Below are 18,517 nucleotides of genomic sequence, written 5' to 3'. Positions count from 1 at the left end.
TAAGGAATGTAATACCTGAAGCCTTTTAGAGTTCTTCTTCACTAACAGACATACAGGAATGCAGTAGCCGAAGCTTTTCGCTCTCTAACCATTCCATATCAATTGATCGTTCTTCATTCGATATTCTGATCCTCTTTCCGCTACCCGTTGAACTTTGGTTGTATTCTCCGAGGTAAGAAGCCCATAGCATTACGTCAGGGTGCCTGTCATAATGCCGGTAGCAATCATCCGATGATAATCCTCTGGTCGGGTAATCTGGATGCGAAATGTGGAATCTGTGAGTATCTAGGCCCTCGAAGAAGTTTTTTAAAACTTCTATTGTGTTTGGCAACAAAAGCACCTCCTGGGTCTTTCCGACATTAATCAAAATCCGGAAGGCCGGAGTTACTGTTTGTCTACCCCATTGATTTTCCTCTTGGGGGGATCTATATCGCCTTGCTGGCCCCAAGCAGCTGGCTCAGGAACGCTGTGGGGTACAATAGGGTCTACCGCATGTGACCCATATGTAGATCCAGTACCTCTGAGTGAGGTATTCTGTCTCGTATCTGCTTCCATTGCGGACTCGATATCTGCAAGGAGGATATCGATCTCATCTGGGGGTGACTCGGCCACAGCGGGAGGTGGTGATGGAACTGGACTGTCTGGTATTCCGGAATCGAAGTACTCAAAGAAGGCGTGAAAAACAGAACGCCGCACGAAGCCCGCGCTGACTCGATCATAGTTACAAGTGCTCTGTAATGACCATCTTGAGAGAGCAAAACGGTCCGCGTTTACCGAGTCTGTGAATGGCTTTCCGCTTCGCCTCTCCAAACTGACATCTTTATCACCTTCATTGTCAGGTGGAAAATCACTTGGTATCACACGCGGAAGTTCGATATATTGTAGTTGACTTTCATCGGCCGGAACTTTGAACCCGCGTTGATGCGCTAACCAGAGAAAGTGGTGCTCTAGGACCTGTAGGTCGAAGTTATCTGGCCGCTCGTGCAGACCGAGTCTATTGGCACGCTCAGTGTCGACGCGTTTTCGTGGTTCACGGCGACGGTGCTCCTTGATTGTCGTCATCTCAAAAGCGTACTGAAAACTGAAACGCCATAAGTCGCAAAGGTCCCTTTTCAACCATCTTTCTTGGTCCGAGGCTGAAACTATACCGCCTTCCGAGAGGTTATTATATTGGCTTCGCAAGATCTTATCAATGGTAGGAGTTGTTTTCTCCCTCTCGTTTCGGCCACTCATCTTCCGCTTATGTTTCCTTTCGGGCTGGTTGATGAATAACCTTCGCATGGCCCTTTGGCACACGTCGAGATATAATACGTCCTGGAAAAAAGTCTCAAGGGTAAAAATTGGGAACGCGATGTCACACAGACGATTAAAAATCTGATAGCGATCCTGAGGGTCCACGATTGCCGGAAATAGGTGTATCTTTTCCATCCCCTTTTCCAAATATTTAAGATCCACTTCGGAGACTTTCGGTGCCCGTGATTTGATCTTCTTGATGGTTTTTGCATCAATAGCAGCCAGAATATCTTGATCTCCACCTGCCAGACCATAGAAAGTATCCTTGATCTTTCTCAGATAACAGATAATTGGCTAAGTTTTATCAGAGTTAGCTGTCGGACCATGACGTAGATTTGCGTGTCGAAATTTTGTAAGATTACCTCCTCGGTTTTCATCGCCATCAACTTATGCAATACACCAATATTCATACCATCCCAAAGACCATTAATGGGAAGAAGATCATCGAAAGTTTCGCGTAAATTCTCATTGTCAAGTAGTGATCGTAGATAGGCCCCTTTCTTACTCCGGCCCCCTTTCTTGCTTCCCGGGGAGCTTTCCAAGACAGCCCACCAGTAATTTTCGGCAACCGTATTAGCTGTCCCTACGTTGGGATAGCCTTGGTAATAGCGGATTTTTCGATAAATTCGACCGTCCGGGGGAAATGGTCGTTTGAATAGCTCTCTTGTAGGCTGCGAATAAGCTCTTCTCGTTGGTCACCTCGAAACTAGTCAGCATACAGAAAGATTCGACCGAACTCTGAATTGTAATTCAGGCGGTAATCAACACTATGTAGCCCACTTACAGGCCTCACTAGCGTTCGTAACGTAGATATCGACAACGCACCAGGGGTCTGCAACGTCCAACTCCTTGAATCTCTTTTCAGCTGCAGCAATGACATCTTCGTGATCTAATACAAAGAAGCGATAACCGTGGTCTACCTTCAATTGGGGTAGCGGTGCTTCTGGTGCTAATGTCGCCGGCTCTTCCCATTTTACTCGTTCCTGCCAATCAGACGTGTCGACCATGACGGGTATGTGGTATTTCTCCTGGAGACGAAGGAATCCTTGATAATCAAAGACTTTCTCAAGGCGGTCGACGTTTCGATGATTATTAGTAGCTCGACTAAAGTCTGTATCACACTTCAAGTCGCGAAGTCGAACTACGGCCGCACCTTGGGAGCAAGATTTCCGATAGACTGCGAGTTCGCACTCATTCTTTTCGATTTCGCGCTGCCTTTCCAAATTACTTCTTATCCGTTCTGAGATCCGGGATCTTCTGGGAGTGGACGGCATGTTTCTCTTTCTTGCTGTTTTTATCGAAGGAAGAAATGGCCACTTGCTCGGGAGAGGAAAGACTTACTCTGGCGTCTTAGACTTTATACCAAATCCATGGGCATGAGGTGGGATGGCGATTCATATTCGCAATACTTGGACATGGACGCAAAAAAGTTTTTCAAAACAAAAGCCTTCCTCATTTATCAGGTGAGTTGCACTGTTTGGATTATGTTTACGTTTTTGAATAACGCTAAGCGCCATTAGTTTTATTTGTGAGGAGCATGTAGAGAATGATCTGCCTCAGTTTCTTAATACAGTATCTCCAAGTTTCCTGTGGTTGAGCTGCCCACAGCAATGTGACTGGTAGTATGGCGTAGCCTGGACGGATACGAGTTTGTGCTCGCCGATACTGTAGCGCATCGTTTTCACTCACATGGACGGACCCCAATGAAGTAGCCATTTTCACTGGTACAGATAGAATTACAGCTGGACTTAGGGCTTTGGCGTTATTGGACGATGACCAACATCTAAAGGTGTAAGGCGATTAGAAAGCTGAGACCAGTAATGTACCTATGGCAGTCCTAATAAATTGTACCGTTCTAGCTTTCCTTTGTTGCTTTTTTGTTTGTTTATCGATTCCGGGACAGCAGGAGTCCAATAATTTGTTCAATTCTTTGTAGTGCTGACCTGGCAACCGTCTGTAAGTCGGTCAGCCGACTAACTGCATCACAATAACCTTGTATACAGTATTCCTGTGCGAATGAAGGTCATTGATGACTCTATCTACTTATGTATTATTCTAAATTCAAAAGTCAATTTTCTACTACTGCATTCATGCCAAAATATGACGTCGACAGTATTTCAGTAATTCTAGATAACACAATTGGAGCACTAGTATTTACCTAATTTTTATCCTTTCCCAGTCGATCAGCTCGCTAGTTTCTTGAATTGAGACGAATTAGGCAAAAAGGGAGATTGACATTCATCACCTCCTCTACCAGAACTTAAAAGCAGCAGCAAAACATTCCGATCGTCCATATGAGAGAAGAGCTAACAGAAAATACCACAGCGAGCCATGTTGCGATGAGTGTCTGGACACCAAGGCTAGCATGCGCACCTAGTGGCCGCAGGACAGCCTGGATACTACCAGTAATCAAGCCATATATCACTGTCGCGCTGGTGGAGGCTCCAATAATAAAAATCGAAGCTAGCTTTATCATATTCAGCACAAAGTATAGGAATGCGATTATACCCGAACTTACAACGGAAGAGGCGACGAGAAATATTCTCCCTTTGGAAATTGTCGTCAAGAGAACTTGGAAAATCAAGGCGACCAAAGTGAAAATGAAACCTGTGATATATGCTGAGATTGTCCATTGCGAAACTTTGCGGTAACCGGCAAGTACTTTGTTATCGTCTTCCGGAAGAATTTTGCTGACCTCCTCGGAAGCCGACCCAAATATCCCGAGCAGATTGAAAGAAAAGGATGTACTTGGTTTGGAGCAGTTTGAGAAAGGCCCCGTGCTATGGTTTCCCTGACAATATCCCCAGAGGCCGACAGCGTAATATGCAGGAAGATGCAATTTGAGACTTTCAGATAATGTCTGAAGGTGGTCGCTGGCCTCATCGGCTGTAGTTTGCGCTACAGTAGAGGCTTGGGCTATTTCGTTGGCAGTAATTTTTGTAGCACTGTTGGCAGCATTGGAGGCTGCACTTGTAACACTGGAAGTATCCACACTGGCAATACTAATCCCTCGCCGTAGATGAAGATTGCCGAGCTCCGGAAAATTGGTTAGGTTTACCTAAAGCTCTGATTTAAGCCAGCTGCCAGCCAAGTGGCTCCTGAACTCACCTTCATAAAATAATAGTCCGACGGGGAAGACGGTGAGGTGCATCCAGCAAACACTATAGCAAGACAGATCAAGCCAGCGGCTGAAAGGGCCAGAGGGCAAAGCTTCCCCAGTAGCTTTAACGTCCGCCAAAGCATATCTTGTATTGTTGTGTACGGGAATCGTTGGCTCTAAAGCATATAACGTAGAATAGGATCTTGCCGGACAAGAGGGAGTTGTTGGGCTTTTATGGGAACTATTTCACGGATCTGGTCTGGAATTGGATGTAGTCCTCCGAAAAGTAATGCAATAAGGTCCCGAGAGCCATCGATTGACCGATGGTTTTTTGTTGACATCAACTTTCTGCACGTTAATGACGTTACATTGGCCTCGGAATTGGGGGTGGCCAACGGCTGTATGGAGGTACCGCAATGCAGGCGTGGATATGGTTTAATGTTCCCACACGTTATTTTCATTCGTACCCACGTCTTATCTTTGCGTGTCGTTCAGTAGCCCCCCGTCTTGTTCTTATTTTAAGTCATCGCTGGTAGTTGATACGATGTTAAAATCCGACGAAAACATCTAGCATAGTCAATCTAATTTATTAATTTGGTGAGTGACGTAAGACGCCAGAGCAAAAGTGACAATATGTGGTGGTAAAGGCCCCGCGTGATTGAGATAAATTGCGCTATTGGTCATACGAGAAAGTTATGTATCTCGTATTACGAAGCATAAAAGGTCCTCACTTGCAAACATACGAAATACCAGATGCGGACGCGATCTAGGTGAGGTGGCCATGTTCTGTACACTTCATGGCATTTACAGTAACTACTTATTTTGTGATACTTAACCCCATGGTTTTCCGAGGGCTCTGTCTCTCCGAGCGTCTTTGCCGATAAGATAAGTGGCTAGCTCTTCCAGGCAACCTGTAGAATGACGAATTACTTACTGTTCCCTCTGCCAGGAACCGGCCTCGACCCTCAGGGCTGGTGCAACAATTGCCACTATTTCGCGTAAACATAGAGATGCAGAAACGGCGGTAACAGAATATCCTAGTTTTTCATAGGGTAAGTTGGAGAAAGCCATGTGAGAGCTTAGCTTCGTTGAACAACGCGATGTAAGTACCACATCTATCATTTGATGAATATATTACCGACATTATCAAAGAAATCATGGGACTGTGAGTTCGTAAACGGAGTTGCGCATACAGTATCAACGCAAACAAAGCAAATATCCTGGATCTTTTCACCGTCAAGAATCCTGCGCGCGCCTAACCAACCAAAATCACTCAATAACCATATTTCTATGCAACGAGGTATGTGAAATGCCCTTTTAGAAACCCGAGTTTATGCTATTCAAAGATCACACATCCAGGACGCCCGTTGACACCAGATGTAAGAACCTCATAGCCAGCCACACAGCTTTGACAGAAATGTCATTTGGCAGATCATCATACATACGGGTGTGGATCCATTGTCAACAGGTCAACACGAACCACGATAGCTGACGCGCCATACCAGCTGAGGGTTAGTGGTATAGACTCGTACTAATGTCTACCATGTTCCAGTGGTGCCGAAATTAGGAGTCAAACATGATCAACTCAAGGTTACCCTCTGGTTAGCTGTCTCGATATCCTAGTTATGATACATGTAGCTACCATGGCAATAGAAATAACAAACCTTCGCAACGATTAGTGACACTATATTTAACAAATTCCATGCTTAGGATCTTAAGGTATCCATGTTTTCAAAGCTAGTTCACTTTCTAATTCACTTCATATGTGAGCTGCCGCTTCTTTGTGCAGCCCCTGAAGCGAGTCGAGTTATTTTCAACCAACCCACTTCATGGAAAAAAACTTCGATACATCAATACATTGATTTAGAACCAAATCCAAAATACAAATCCATGAAACCAACTCCAACATAGCTCGGGAACGATGAGATGTGCGCAGTAACTAACAAAGGATCCTTTTCAATTCTAAAGTTGTCGGCTAGTGCAATCGGTAGATCGGACGTTCTCCCACGCTATACGGGCCTTGTCTTCTTGCTTTGACAACCTTTCTACCGAGCTTCGTAGCTCTATGGCAATATGGTGGATAGGCAAAAAGTCATTAGAGGGATATAGTGTTTCGTATTGTTGGAGGCAAAGCAGGTCGTCAGATGCTTGAGCCACGAGGTCTTGTAACTGCTTGAGAAATCCGTAACAGGTACGGTAGTATAAATTCTCGGTCTGCTGCCGGCCGATTTCGCGAACAATGTCGGCAATCTCTTCCATCGTGGAGCCCATATCCACAGGGGTTCATAAGCCGGATAATGTGGTAAGAATCAGCCTGAAGTGAGTCTTTCTACGTACTATAGCTACTTTATAAATCTACACTGGTTAAAGACAAAGCGCTATTGAATAAACGGCCGCCCTTCCTCTCCTGTAGCCTTACCCACCCCTCACATATTGCGTGTCAGTGGAAGAACAACACAACAGCAACTTTCGGATTCGACTTCATATACAAACTAGCTTAATCGAACGCGGGAAGTAATACGCTGATTTGCCTGCCAATAGTACAGTCCAAGCAGGGTTTCGCTTGCGAAAGCAAAATCCAACGCTCCACTAGACGTCAAATACTTCGCTCTCCATGGCCTCTCTCCGGCGTAAGGACAATGGTCAAGTGTCCTTTACTGACTGGTCATAATTTGTTTATTATCCGTTGCGTGAAGCATTCTAGGTAACAAAGAGCAATCGCAAGACTGCCAGTATTGAAGGAAGGCTGGATTACGTTAAAGATCTTAACCACGGCCGTCTCTAAAAGATGGAATTACATAACGCTCCTAACCTGGCTATCCTTAAATTCCAGACCCTAGTGTCGATTTAATTCAAACGGATTATTCAGGATTTTCTCTTTCCGTTAGCCTCTGGATATTGAACAATTAAGCACTTTAACCGTCGTTTGAAACTCAATGGAATATTCAATAAGTCAACCTTTGCTGAATTGAACTTTAAGCATGACAAGCTCCTCAGATATCTTTCCGTTGAAATGTTGGCCCAGACCGTCAAAACCAGGTTATACGGATGGTTGTAAAGTAAATCTGCTCTGAATATATACTGAATGCTCGTGACAGAAGATCTATACGGTACGTCCTTCTCTGTTTATTACGTCTTTAATTGGACATTGATATGGTCTCCATTATGCCAGCCTCCCCCTTCGTTTCGCTTCATCTAGAGAACATATGGTTGTTGTACTGAGCTCTTCTCAGACATAAATAAATTAGGTTCCTGTCTAAGCATTGCAAGAAAAAGAAGCCACTTTTTATCCCATTAACGATCCACTGCGTTACCACCGGGAGCATGCTCGACACTTTACCTTGCGAAATCATATTGGATGTCGCAGAACGGGTGCGTCATTTTATGCGTACTTGTCTTTCGTTTCTAACAACCCCTTAGCTGCCCACTGAGGATCGTCGCTCTTTGGGCCAGGTTTGTTCAAGGGTTAATGCTGCTTTGATCCCCCTAATATATCGCACCGTCACGTTTCGTGCTGCGAGTGAGTGGGCCCTCAATGTGCTCGATATAGATGCATTCTTTTCAAACCAGTCACATTTACAGCCATTTAGCTACCTCAAGCATGCCCGGCACCTGAGCATTCAGGCTCAAATACATATTGCCCGGTTCAATCGCTGTGCGCACTATAGTATTTTCCGCACATCGGGGCTGACACATACCCCATCTACCCTGGGCACTTCCGATGAGGCAAAGGCGCATCAGCAGTTTTTAGATGACATCTCTGACCAAATGCAAATGGTCTTCGCATGTCTCAAAGGAAATAGCCTCCTTTCATTCCAGTGAGTCTATCGGTTAGCAACTGCTAGTCCGCTGTCCTACCTCATATTCACTTACTTTCATTAGGTGGGGTCTTGGCACATGCCTTTCACCAGGTATCCTGGACAAAAACGGATACCTATGCCGGCATCAGAGGAGCCTCAATAGGCTTTCGCTCATCACGGATGGCTCTTGCCCCGAGGCAGGAGGTGCGCTGGATGGTCTTTCCGAGTTTTCGTCTTTGAAAACCATAGAGTGGGAAGGTATTCAGCAACCGGCTGAGGTCAATTCTTTGCAACAATGCATTCGCCGAAATTCTGCACACTTGACAACTCTTTCAATTGGGCTTGTCAGCTCTGCTGATGCCCCGAACCTCGTTGAGGATATTTTCGGGCAGCCCTCTGGGGTATTCCATTCAAGCGCTCTCCCTTCACTCTTATCCCTAACGCTGTGTAAAGTTCCCTTTTCACAAACCCTTAAGCTCGGGCCGGCGTGGAGATTTGGATCCCTTCGAGCTTTGTCTATGCGAGATTGCCCCAATCAGCTACGGTTCTTGAGGTCCTTGTCACGCTCAAAAGACACGCTACAACTAAAGCTTTTCGAATTCGTCTGCGACAACTTACTAGACGGTTTTGGCCAAGATCTGACTCCAGCATTAACATTTCTGGTCTCATTCAAAGGATTGAGACATTTGTATCTGAAACTGTCCAACTTTGAGGAATCCCCTCGTATTGAATCAGTCATCAAACATCACCAATATACGCTTGAGAGTCTTTCTTACCATGAACGTCGACTTGTTCCACTTGATGATGAAGGCCTGTTCGAAGAAGAGCGGGATGTGTCACCCCAATGGCTTGAAGGCCAGTTTGATGCCTTCATTCTCTCTAGAATAACTGCTCTTGGTATTTGTGCAAGTCCATCTACCGTGGTAAGTCGTGAGAATTGGATGCAAAATTAAGTCTTGCTGACCTTGACAGAGACTTTGTCTTGAACCCTTGGCCACGCGTTCCGCTATTGAAATCTTGCATATCCGGTTTACTGGGTCAGAGAGGTTTCATAGGGATATTCCACTCGAAATCACAACACGGCTGCGGACAAAGCTATCCAGAGATACGTGCCAACACTATAACATTGAAAGTCCTAGGCAAGAACCTTACACCAATAGCTGGAGCGATCTGGCGAGTATAGTCAATGATGAATTGGCCGTCTGGGAAATGAATGAGTCAGGCAGTGTGGAAAAGACCCTTTCAGCATCTGCTGAAGCGGAGGAGTTCGTGGAATTTGCCGAATGGGTGTTCGGTCCGACTGGTCTTCCTAAGCTACAAGTTCTGGCCTTCGGTGACTTTTCCCACAATGACCGGTTCCAAAAACAACAATTTCTGACTAGGAGAAACCACGAGGACGAGCAACAATACAAAAATCACCAGCATCCCAGTTGTAACCATGAACCTAATTTGAGTCGATCTTTCTGTGCTGCCAGTTCAGCCGATACTTCCGTCTGGGAAAACCTTCGGATTGATGGAGCTCGGTTCCTTTCTACTTGTCCAGCCAGTGGATTGATTGAATCTCCCTTTGAACTGTAGACAGCTACTTTCATCATTTAACTCAATGAATTTTCCTTGGCGTTACCTCCGCCTTCTTTCTTTTGACCTGCAAATGGAATAGCATCTGTTGAAGTCGCTGGCCGTAGAGGGATATGAATTGTTGCGGTACCCTGCATATCTCTTTTCATCGCGAGGGGTCAGGGTAAATGATGCACACACACCCTGCACCCTACCTTGACATGTATTATTTGTAGTAAGCTAATACAGTAGTAATCAACGGCATCAATGCTGCATGGGTCATGTCTAGATTTAACTCCCTTCAGAAAATCTCCGACCATGTACAATGCTGGTTGGGCTTCTGATCTAGCCCGGCGTCTTCTTGACCTGGGGTGAACGATGCGTTGTGAAGTTAGTCCGGTAGAAATTTGCGGCCGAAGGCAATTACTGCTGACTTGCGAAGGGGTGGGTCGAAATAAAATTCACCCTTTTGTCCATACAGTAACTCGGTGCAAACAAGCAAAACAGACAGAGCACAGAGTACAACTAATACCATTATAGTGCCTTGCTGGTCAAGTGTGTTGCATGAACCTTTCAGGTTTCAGCTGGCGATATGAATGGCGCCAGCTGTAAAGGAAATACGTTTTGACTGCCGTTAGGATACAATTGTTACCATCATATTTATTAAATCTATCTACCGAGTAAGTGCCTCACTACCGCCTCATTATCCTTCTGCGTGGCGCAATTCTCGACGTCATAATAAGTCCACATCCACCTGGTCATTTTCAAGTAAAAGCTGTACCGCCTCCTTATAACGCCTCGCCATGGCCCAGTATAATGGTGTTCGACCCTCATAGTCCATTGAGTTCACATTCACCTTCCCAGTATCAAGCAATTGCCGCATCACGGCTTCATGGCCATTCAGTGCGGCCCAGGACAATGGTGTCCGGCCCCCTTTGTCCTTTGGGTCAACCTCCACCTTCCCAGTCTCGAGTAACAACTGCACCACTGCCTCATGACCGCTTCCCGCAGCCCCGCATAATGGTGTTCGACCCCCGTTGTCCTTCAAGTCCACATCTATCTCTCCAGCCTCGAGTAACAAATTCACCACCTCCTCGTAGCCCTCCAGAGAGGCCCAAAATAATGGTGTTCGGTCACCCCTGTCCATTGAGTTTACATCTACCTTCCCAGTAGCAAGCAATAGCCGCACCACAGCCTCACGGCCATTTCGTGCGGCCAAGGATAGTGGTGTTTGATCACCACAGTCCATTGAGTTCACATCCACCTTCCCAGTATCAAGCAATAGCCGCACCACAGCCTCATGGCCATTTCGTGCGGCCCAAGAGAATGGTGTCGGGCTCCGTTTGTCCTTTGGGTCAACCTCCACCTGTTCAGTCTCAAGTAACAGCTTCACTACAGCCTCTCGGCCATTTTCCGCGGCCTGAGATAAGGGTGTTCGGCCTTTTGAGTCCTTTGAATCCACATTCACCTTCCCAGTCTCGAGTAACAACTGCACCGTCGCCTCATGACCGCCTAGCGCAGCCCCACATAATGGTGTTCGACCTTCGTTGTCCTTCACGTCCACATCTACTTCTCCAGTCTCGAGTAACAAATTCACCACATCCTCGTCGCCCTCCAGAGAGGCCCAAAATAATGGCGTCCAGCCACTGGAGTCCTTCGAGTCAACCTCCACCTGTCCAGTCTCAAATAGCAGCCTCACAACAGCCTCACGGCCATTTCCCGCGGCCCAGGATAAGGGTGTTCGGCCTTTTGAGTCCTTTGAATCCACATTCACCTTCCCAGTTTCGAGTAACAACTGCACCGTCGCCTCATGACCGCTTCCCGCAGCCCCGCATAATGGTGTTCGGCCCCCGTTGTCCTTCAAGTCCACATCTATCTCTCCAGCCTCGAGTAACAAATTCACCACCTCCTCGTAGCCCTCCAGAGAGGCCCAAAATAATGGTGTTCGATCACCACAGTCCATTGAGTTCACATCCACCTTCCCAGTATCAAGCAATAGCCGCACCACAGCCTCATGGCCATTTCGTGCGGCCCAGGATAATGGTGTCTGGCTCCATTTGTCCTTTGAGTCAACCTCTACCTATTCAGTCTCAAGTAACAGCTTCACTACAGCGTCGTGGCCATTTTCCGCGGCCAAGGATAATGGTGTCTGGCTCCATTCGTCCTTTTGGTCAACCTCCACCTGTCGAGTCCCGAGTAAAAGCTCCACCACCTCCTTATGACGACTTGCCGGGCCACAGTATAATGGTGTTTGACCCTCATAGTCCTTTGAGTTCGCATCCACCTTCCCAGTATCAAGCAGAAGCTGCACCACGGCCTCATGGCCATTTTGCGCGGCCCAGGATATTGGTCCCCGGCCGCAGCGATCCGTCAATCCAATTTCAGCCCCTGCTTGTATTGACATTCGAGCTGTACGTTCACTCCCTTGTATGGCAGCCCACATCAGTGCCCGGCCTGAATTTCGAGAGTTTATGTGATAGAGATATGGAATAAGGAGCATGTAGAGTTGCCTGTTTGTTTGACATAATGAGTAGATATCTCTTTCTGCCTCCAGGAAGGTACCTATTATTAGGACTAATTCCGGGGGCAAATGGTGGAGAAACATGGTACGGTGACTATGAGATGAATAAGCCAAACCGAACGGAAAATCAAACCAAATCGTACAATAGTCAACGAAGACGTACTTAGGATTGAGTTTGTGGGAGGCACTGGTACCTTCGAGGGATTTCAGATGGTGCGCCCCAGAATACTGCGCTGAGGGGAATGAGAGCAAATAAATAAGCGACTTATATCGCTCGCATGTTTTCACTTGACTTGTGGAAAAAAAGATGATAGTTACATCTATCCGTGAGGATCAAGGCCTTAGTGTTGATGTGCCAGCATGTCCTGGGAGTGAGGGGTATCTCAGTCGGGTTATAATCTGATTGCTGCCTCCGAGCTTAGTCAGCAGCGAAATATTTCGGAGCTCCTAGGAACAGCTAAGAGTCACGTATCGATTTTGGCCGACATTGATTGCTGTCTCCATATCTCAATGGAGAGATTTGAAATACCTACCTACTTGTAGAGCCATCAGCCCCGCTTATTGTTGATGTAGTCGGCATCACTGACTGTCATGGACCCCATGCATATAAACTGCTCATCCTGATCAAATTTGGTCATCAGATATTTATTATCAACTCGTTCTATCATCATGTCTTTGAATTATTCAAACCCCTACGTGTGTTTCTAGTGATGGCTACGCGATGCTCCTCTAGAACTCATGTCTATGACACGGGGCGCCCCCTTTTGTTCAACAAGTAATCTTCCAATAAGCGCCAAGAAGGATCTTCAATCCGGATCTACCAAGACTAACCGGCTTAAGCTCGGGAGTCTTAATGCCAGTACTGTAGAGGAGGAAAGCCCTATATGGCTTCATGAGCCCCGAAGATTGTAGCTCTTCACCTTTCAATCCAACAGAGTCTCGAGGAGCGGCTCACAACATTACACCGATACGAAGCTGAAACATTGCTCAGCGCCTCTTCAGAAAAAGTCTCGGAACTGATCGAGTTATAGCGATATGTATTTCCGACTGTTGTTCACGGTGCTTTTTGCGTTGCTTTTGAGTCTTCATGCCATATCTGCGACAATAAGGGTGAGATCTATGCAAGACCCCGAGACCGGCGCCACCCTCGAAACTACAACTCAGACGGAGACTTCATCATCATCATCATCAAACGACCCTTCAGCTAAATTCGCTGCCCTCCGCTCCAGATCCGATCGCAACAATGACTTTGATAAACCGTACGATACTGATTTGGACGCTTCAAGAATCGACTGGGGAGAAGATGAGTCCCTCAGACTCGAATCAATGCGCGAGGCTGGATTTGTTCCAAGCTCCTTTGAAGAAGACGAGTGAGTTGAGATTTTAAGTCCCTTGGAGACCAAGCAATCTGACGCAACCTACTAGTGGATTCCCATCCTCGTCGGACTACTGGCCTGTACTTCAGCTCTGTGTGGTTTCAGCAATAGTAGTGTGTTTTCTCAAGCTTCTGGCAGACTGCAGGTGACGAAGCTTTTTTTAAAGTTGAAATGAATATTTGTACATGCCTTATTCTTGGTCACTTTATGGACACAAAACTGGGACAGATCTCCATACGAATCAATCAGTAGAACGACTCGGGGAACTCCGGCAGATTAACGTCTTGACATCAATGCAGAAGGAGCTCTGGAACTATAATCATATATTCGAGGTGACATAGATGAACACTGTGGAAAAGTATGGGCTTGCTGGCAATCTGGTAAAATCGGTGCTACTTGACGCTGTGTTAGACAACAAATGTATAGCCACTACTACAGAATGTCGAGAACCTGAATAAAGCAATGTATTACATTGTTCTCAAATAGATACGAGAGCGTAAATGGTGACGGGACCCTCCCTATATTTTTGTTGCAACCATTTGTCATGTTAAGATAAGTGCAAAGAGCAAGAATACAAGAACCAGACAATCACGAAGACTGCCTCAAGATATCATTCCCTTATTGTATCCCTGGGCATATATTCACATTTGCAAGCTGAAGACCTCGTGAACTTCTGAGTTCGGACGTTCATGAGAAGCTAACAAACATGTGGTAATGGCATCGTTTTCATCATTTATCGACCTTGATGATGGCAACCAATTTTTCGCTTGAATCTATACTAGTGATCGGCAGGGCCTCAAAATTTTGGCATCGCTGAGCCTGCAATTTTTAATGCCGGGTCATCACTTTTTGTCATGCTTTCTAGCTTATTCCTCCCTCGATTCCCTAGCACCACAAATACATGATGATATTAATTAAAAAAGACTTATAATGTATAACAATTAAATAATTTTTTTTTATTATCTATATAAGAAAGGGGTTGGCTTCGCTTATTAGAAGCATCGCAACCTTGAAATTCCTGGACAATCTACTCTTAGAAAACCCCAATATGCAGGCTGAAGGTTCTCCCCAGAGGCGCCCTGCTAAACGAAGACGCTGCTCTTCAGGCTCTCAAAGCTCCGAGAAGCCTCAAGCTGGAATCTCGGGAGCACAGCCCGTGTCTGCACCTCCGCGGATGAATCAGGTAGTAAGAGCTCCTACCACAATCGCATTTTCCTCTAACGGAAAGCTTAGGTGGCGTTGGGTCTTAACTCTCCCTTGACGAACGAAATTAAACTCCTAATGGAGAAGCGCTCAACCCTTATTCCTCAAGCCATGAGGCTGGTGGATGTTTACCAGCGCTTATGGGAAGCCTACATGAAGGAATACACAAGAGCCAAAGGCGCCGAAAAGGAATTTCGTATCCTCGTAGGTTCAAAAGGTTGGCTTGAGAAGAGCAATGAATCTCTGTACCGCATCTGTACCGACAGAGAAGCGATCTTGTGTGACAGGCGTCAAGCTTTCCAATCGGTCCGTCGAGGTATTCTTAATATCTTCCAAGATACTTATGGGTTTCACCAACTTCTACCATCATCTGGTTTCCCAGTTACACACTAGCGAGCCAAATTGAGGCAATTTACAATTTGCAGATCTCTTCAAACGCAGAGTTCTCTGCTGGCTTCAATGAACGGTCAACTTCTCTGATATTGACTACGAGAACTCTATTTTAACCTCGATTTTTAATCGCAAAATAAAATGGCAATAGCTACATTCTCCTACTAAAGTAATCTATGCAGCATTAGTTGCTTTCTTCAGTGCTCCAAGACCAAGTATCTTAAGATAACCCCGAATTTCAGAGCCATCAGAATGCAGCGTACAGTCGAACGGAACGCATTGCCGCTGATATATGTTGAACAAAAAGGGAGGCACCCCGTGTCATAGACACGGTCAATCAGCAGTATGAGGTGCAGGCAGTTCAGGTGCTCAAATAATATGACATCACGCAGCGACAGTCTGCGGTTGTGAATAAAAACAGATCTTTCTTGCGCCAGATTTAAACGATCATTTATGCTACTACTGAATGAACTACACTATATCATTTGAAGAGAAATTACGTAACGCTAGAACTGCACGTGGGATAGGACTGGGGTGAATGTTGGCTCCTTGTGCTATAATAGATAAATAGTTGGCAGCCACGACTGTACCGATCGCAAAACACAAGAGCAATGGAAGACGATCTTTATCATGGTCAGTTCGCTTGTTCTTCTTAACTTGAACTCTGAATTTACTCACTGGCTTCTACTTCAGAATACTTTCTGCCTTTTGGCAACAACTTCCCTCGAGGGGATTTTTCGGACGGCACATTGTCCCCTGCCCTTCGAACTCTTGGTCATGACACCTTGCCCGTCTCATTATGGAGAGGCCCGCTTCCAATCAACGATACCGAAAACGTACTGCCAACTGTCGATTGCTACTATTTCCCCGGCTACGAGGATCAGCCCTCTTTCTCCTGGGTGGGGCCAGATGTTTTATCAGAATCCACCAGCTGCGACGGCATTTTCTTATTCGTGTCTTACCTCTGCCCATTCTGCATGGTTCGTTATTTGGAGATCCGCTTCTCGGTCCTAGATAAGGCCACGAGAGAGGTCATTGATCAGCAACGTTTTCTTTTGCCCCGAATAGAGCCGTGGCTGGGCCATCTCGATCGAATCCGTGAGCAAATATTGAGCTTACTCAAATATTTCACCGGTAATCGTTATGGGGATCTGCACTTTCAAATAAACATCTGGCCACGAAGAGATTCTACTTGCATGGAAGCGGGGGCATGTATAAGCTCTCTCAGGCATAGTCCTGCCCTTGATCCCTTTACCTTTGTCCAAAACATTGTCGGCAATTTCCAGTAATACGTAATTTCTCATCTTACTTGAAATTTATAGACAAGAACATTGCGTGAGCCTTGATGTAAATATATCGTACCTATCACTATATGATCAGTCGACCTTTGCAGCATGGCAGAACAAGACAACGCACGCGGTTTTGGCATGCCTCCTCTGTAGATAATTGCTTTGGAATTGCAACCTCTTATGATAACGCGTATTGAGCTAACTAATGCAGCCTGTGAATTTAGGAGCCAAGATGTCAGTGACTCACCAGGGTGGTCTTGTCTTAGAAGCCTAAATTACTACTAAGTCGAAGAGCGCCCTTTCCACAAGACTCAACCCTAAACTTCTCCTAAAATCGGCTTTAGTTCTACTTAGTCTATCCATTTTGCGTTATACTCTGGGAATCACAGTAAATGTCTTGTTTGAAGATTGCACCGTAGGCGTATCTCGCTCGTCTCATGCCGACGTTCCAAATAAACTCTATTCTTGCTAAAACTTAGCTTTAGATGCTCTCATTCCTATGTGCAATTCATATTAAACGAATAGAAAGTAAACAAAATCATACAGTACTGAAGTATCAAGTGTGGCCACTCCTCAAAGGGACATGCAATGACAATCCGATTCCCCCCGAGTTGTGGTTCCACCTATTGCTATTATCACTGGGCAAATTTGATTTCGGAAACTGCACTTGCATTTGAAAGTTCAAGTTGCTTTCCAGCCACTCAGATTGGTTGCACTCATTCCGAGAAAAGATTGAACAATTTAACAGAGTCCCAATTTTGCTTCATGGTCACTGTTGTACTTATCTAATATTTGCCCAGCTCGTGCACTTCAGATAATGCTAGTTGATGGTGAATTTCGCGAGGTTTACTCCTCTCACATGATGCGGGAGCGTACCTCAAATTAGTTAAATACAGGACTAGCTCAAATTGTTACCATTTCGTTTACAGACCGTCTTCACTATCATTCAATCCAGAGCAAAGCCAAGGTAGTAGGCGTGTGATTCGCTTTCGCCAATCTCTTCGCGTGATAGGTTCATTCCATCGTCACTATGCATTGGCTGCACGGCGTCAGTCTGTGGGTTTCCGACAAGTATGCATCATTATTCATGCATCTCAGAATTTTGCTTACGAAGATGTTATTACTCATCAGTCTAGGGCGAATATCCATCGCTAGGAGACGTGAATGTAATACGACAAATTACATTCGCTCTCCAGATTTCAAGCCATCCCCTTGCCATCTTTCCAGGCCAGTGTATCAGCAAAATAGAGTGCTTTATTGCCAGCACTGTCACGGCCGCCGGTCACCTTCCTACCATCACGACAATTTGATGGATCCCATTACCAACCCCCCTATTGGCATCTGCTCGCGAAGAAGGACAAAATGTGCCGCGATGAAAGCAAAATTAGAATCTACCCATGCACCTCATCACTTTTGGATTCATGAGTTGCCGGAGAGCTGAAAAGGATAATCATGTAGCCTTGTAATTGGCCAGCGGAAATAAAGCAATATTGGACCCATCTCTTCACAAAACTTCGTTCGATATGCAATCTCGATACTTCGATGCTGCAACCACTACGGTATATGTCAAGTTTAATGGAATATAATGATAGCCGCTTGGTATATGAAGTGTTCAATGACGTATTATCGACCTGCTGAAGAAGTTGGATTTCCACATATAAATGAACATGTCCGTCCCCTCTTTGCTTCGGTCGCTAGACGTATTTAGTTCAGAAGAAGTAGCATAGCTTTGAGCGGCATGGAATAAATCTAAAATGTGCCAGTTTCGACGATATTTTGCTACAGCGAGCGCAGCCTTTCCCGTGGAGTGTTCCAGCCATGTTGCCGGCACGGTATGCGGCTAACTTTGGGACAACGTTGAAGCGGCCACCAGCTGCAGCGCAACGATGCGGTATATTTCCATCCTTATGTTTATATCGATAGCATCAGTATTGATACTACCTATTTGTTTATTTACGACCTTGTCCGGGATTGGTTCCCGGGAGCTA

At 45.7% G+C, this 18,517-nt stretch overlaps 5 protein-coding genes across 5 annotated transcripts; 2 read left to right on the top strand and 3 right to left on the bottom strand.

The window, feature by feature from the left end:
• Window positions 1-384: 384 nt before the first annotated feature.
• N7446_003961 (uncharacterized protein) lies at window positions 385-1,281 on the bottom strand (the record flags this gene model as incomplete). Its single annotated transcript, XM_058512710.1, has 1 exon — window positions 385-1,281. The coding sequence occupies one exon, from the start codon at window positions 1,279-1,281 to the stop codon at window positions 385-387; it is 897 nt and encodes a 298-aa protein (XP_058374039.1).
• Window positions 1,282-2,060: 779 nt separating this feature from the next.
• N7446_003960 (uncharacterized protein) lies at window positions 2,061-2,300 on the bottom strand (the record flags this gene model as incomplete). The annotated part of the gene is made up of 1 exon (XM_058512709.1): window positions 2,061-2,300. One exon carries the CDS (start codon window positions 2,298-2,300, stop codon window positions 2,061-2,063), a length of 240 nt encoding a protein of 79 aa, XP_058374038.1.
• Window positions 2,301-9,402: 7,102 nt separating this feature from the next.
• Window positions 9,403-9,771, top strand: N7446_003959 (uncharacterized protein; the record flags this gene model as incomplete). The annotated part of the gene is made up of 1 exon (XM_058512708.1): window positions 9,403-9,771. The coding sequence occupies one exon, from the start codon at window positions 9,403-9,405 to the stop codon at window positions 9,769-9,771; it is 369 nt and encodes a 122-aa protein (XP_058374037.1).
• Window positions 9,772-10,483: 712 nt separating this feature from the next.
• Window positions 10,484-12,154, bottom strand: N7446_003958 (ankyrin repeat domain-containing protein; the record flags this gene model as incomplete). The annotated part of the gene is made up of 2 exons (XM_058512707.1): window positions 10,484-11,812; window positions 11,858-12,154. The coding sequence occupies 2 exons, from the start codon at window positions 12,152-12,154 to the stop codon at window positions 10,484-10,486; spliced, it is 1,626 nt and encodes a 541-aa protein (XP_058374036.1).
• A 1,236-nt stretch (window positions 12,155-13,390) lies between these two features.
• On the top strand, window positions 13,391-13,645 carry N7446_003957 (uncharacterized protein; the record flags this gene model as incomplete). Its single annotated transcript, XM_058512706.1, has 1 exon — window positions 13,391-13,645. One exon carries the CDS (start codon window positions 13,391-13,393, stop codon window positions 13,643-13,645), a length of 255 nt encoding a protein of 84 aa, XP_058374035.1.
• Between the last annotated feature and the right edge of the window lie 4,872 nt (window positions 13,646-18,517).

This window comes from Penicillium canescens (genome assembly GCF_028828765.1).
Source record: "Penicillium canescens strain IBT 15451 chromosome Unknown utg000003l_segment0_segment0, whole genome shotgun sequence".
Taxonomy (NCBI): Eukaryota; Fungi; Ascomycota; class Eurotiomycetes; order Eurotiales; family Aspergillaceae; genus Penicillium; species Penicillium canescens.
The sequence above is the reverse complement of the archived record's forward strand: the minus strand, read 5'-3'. Positions and strand labels throughout refer to the sequence as shown.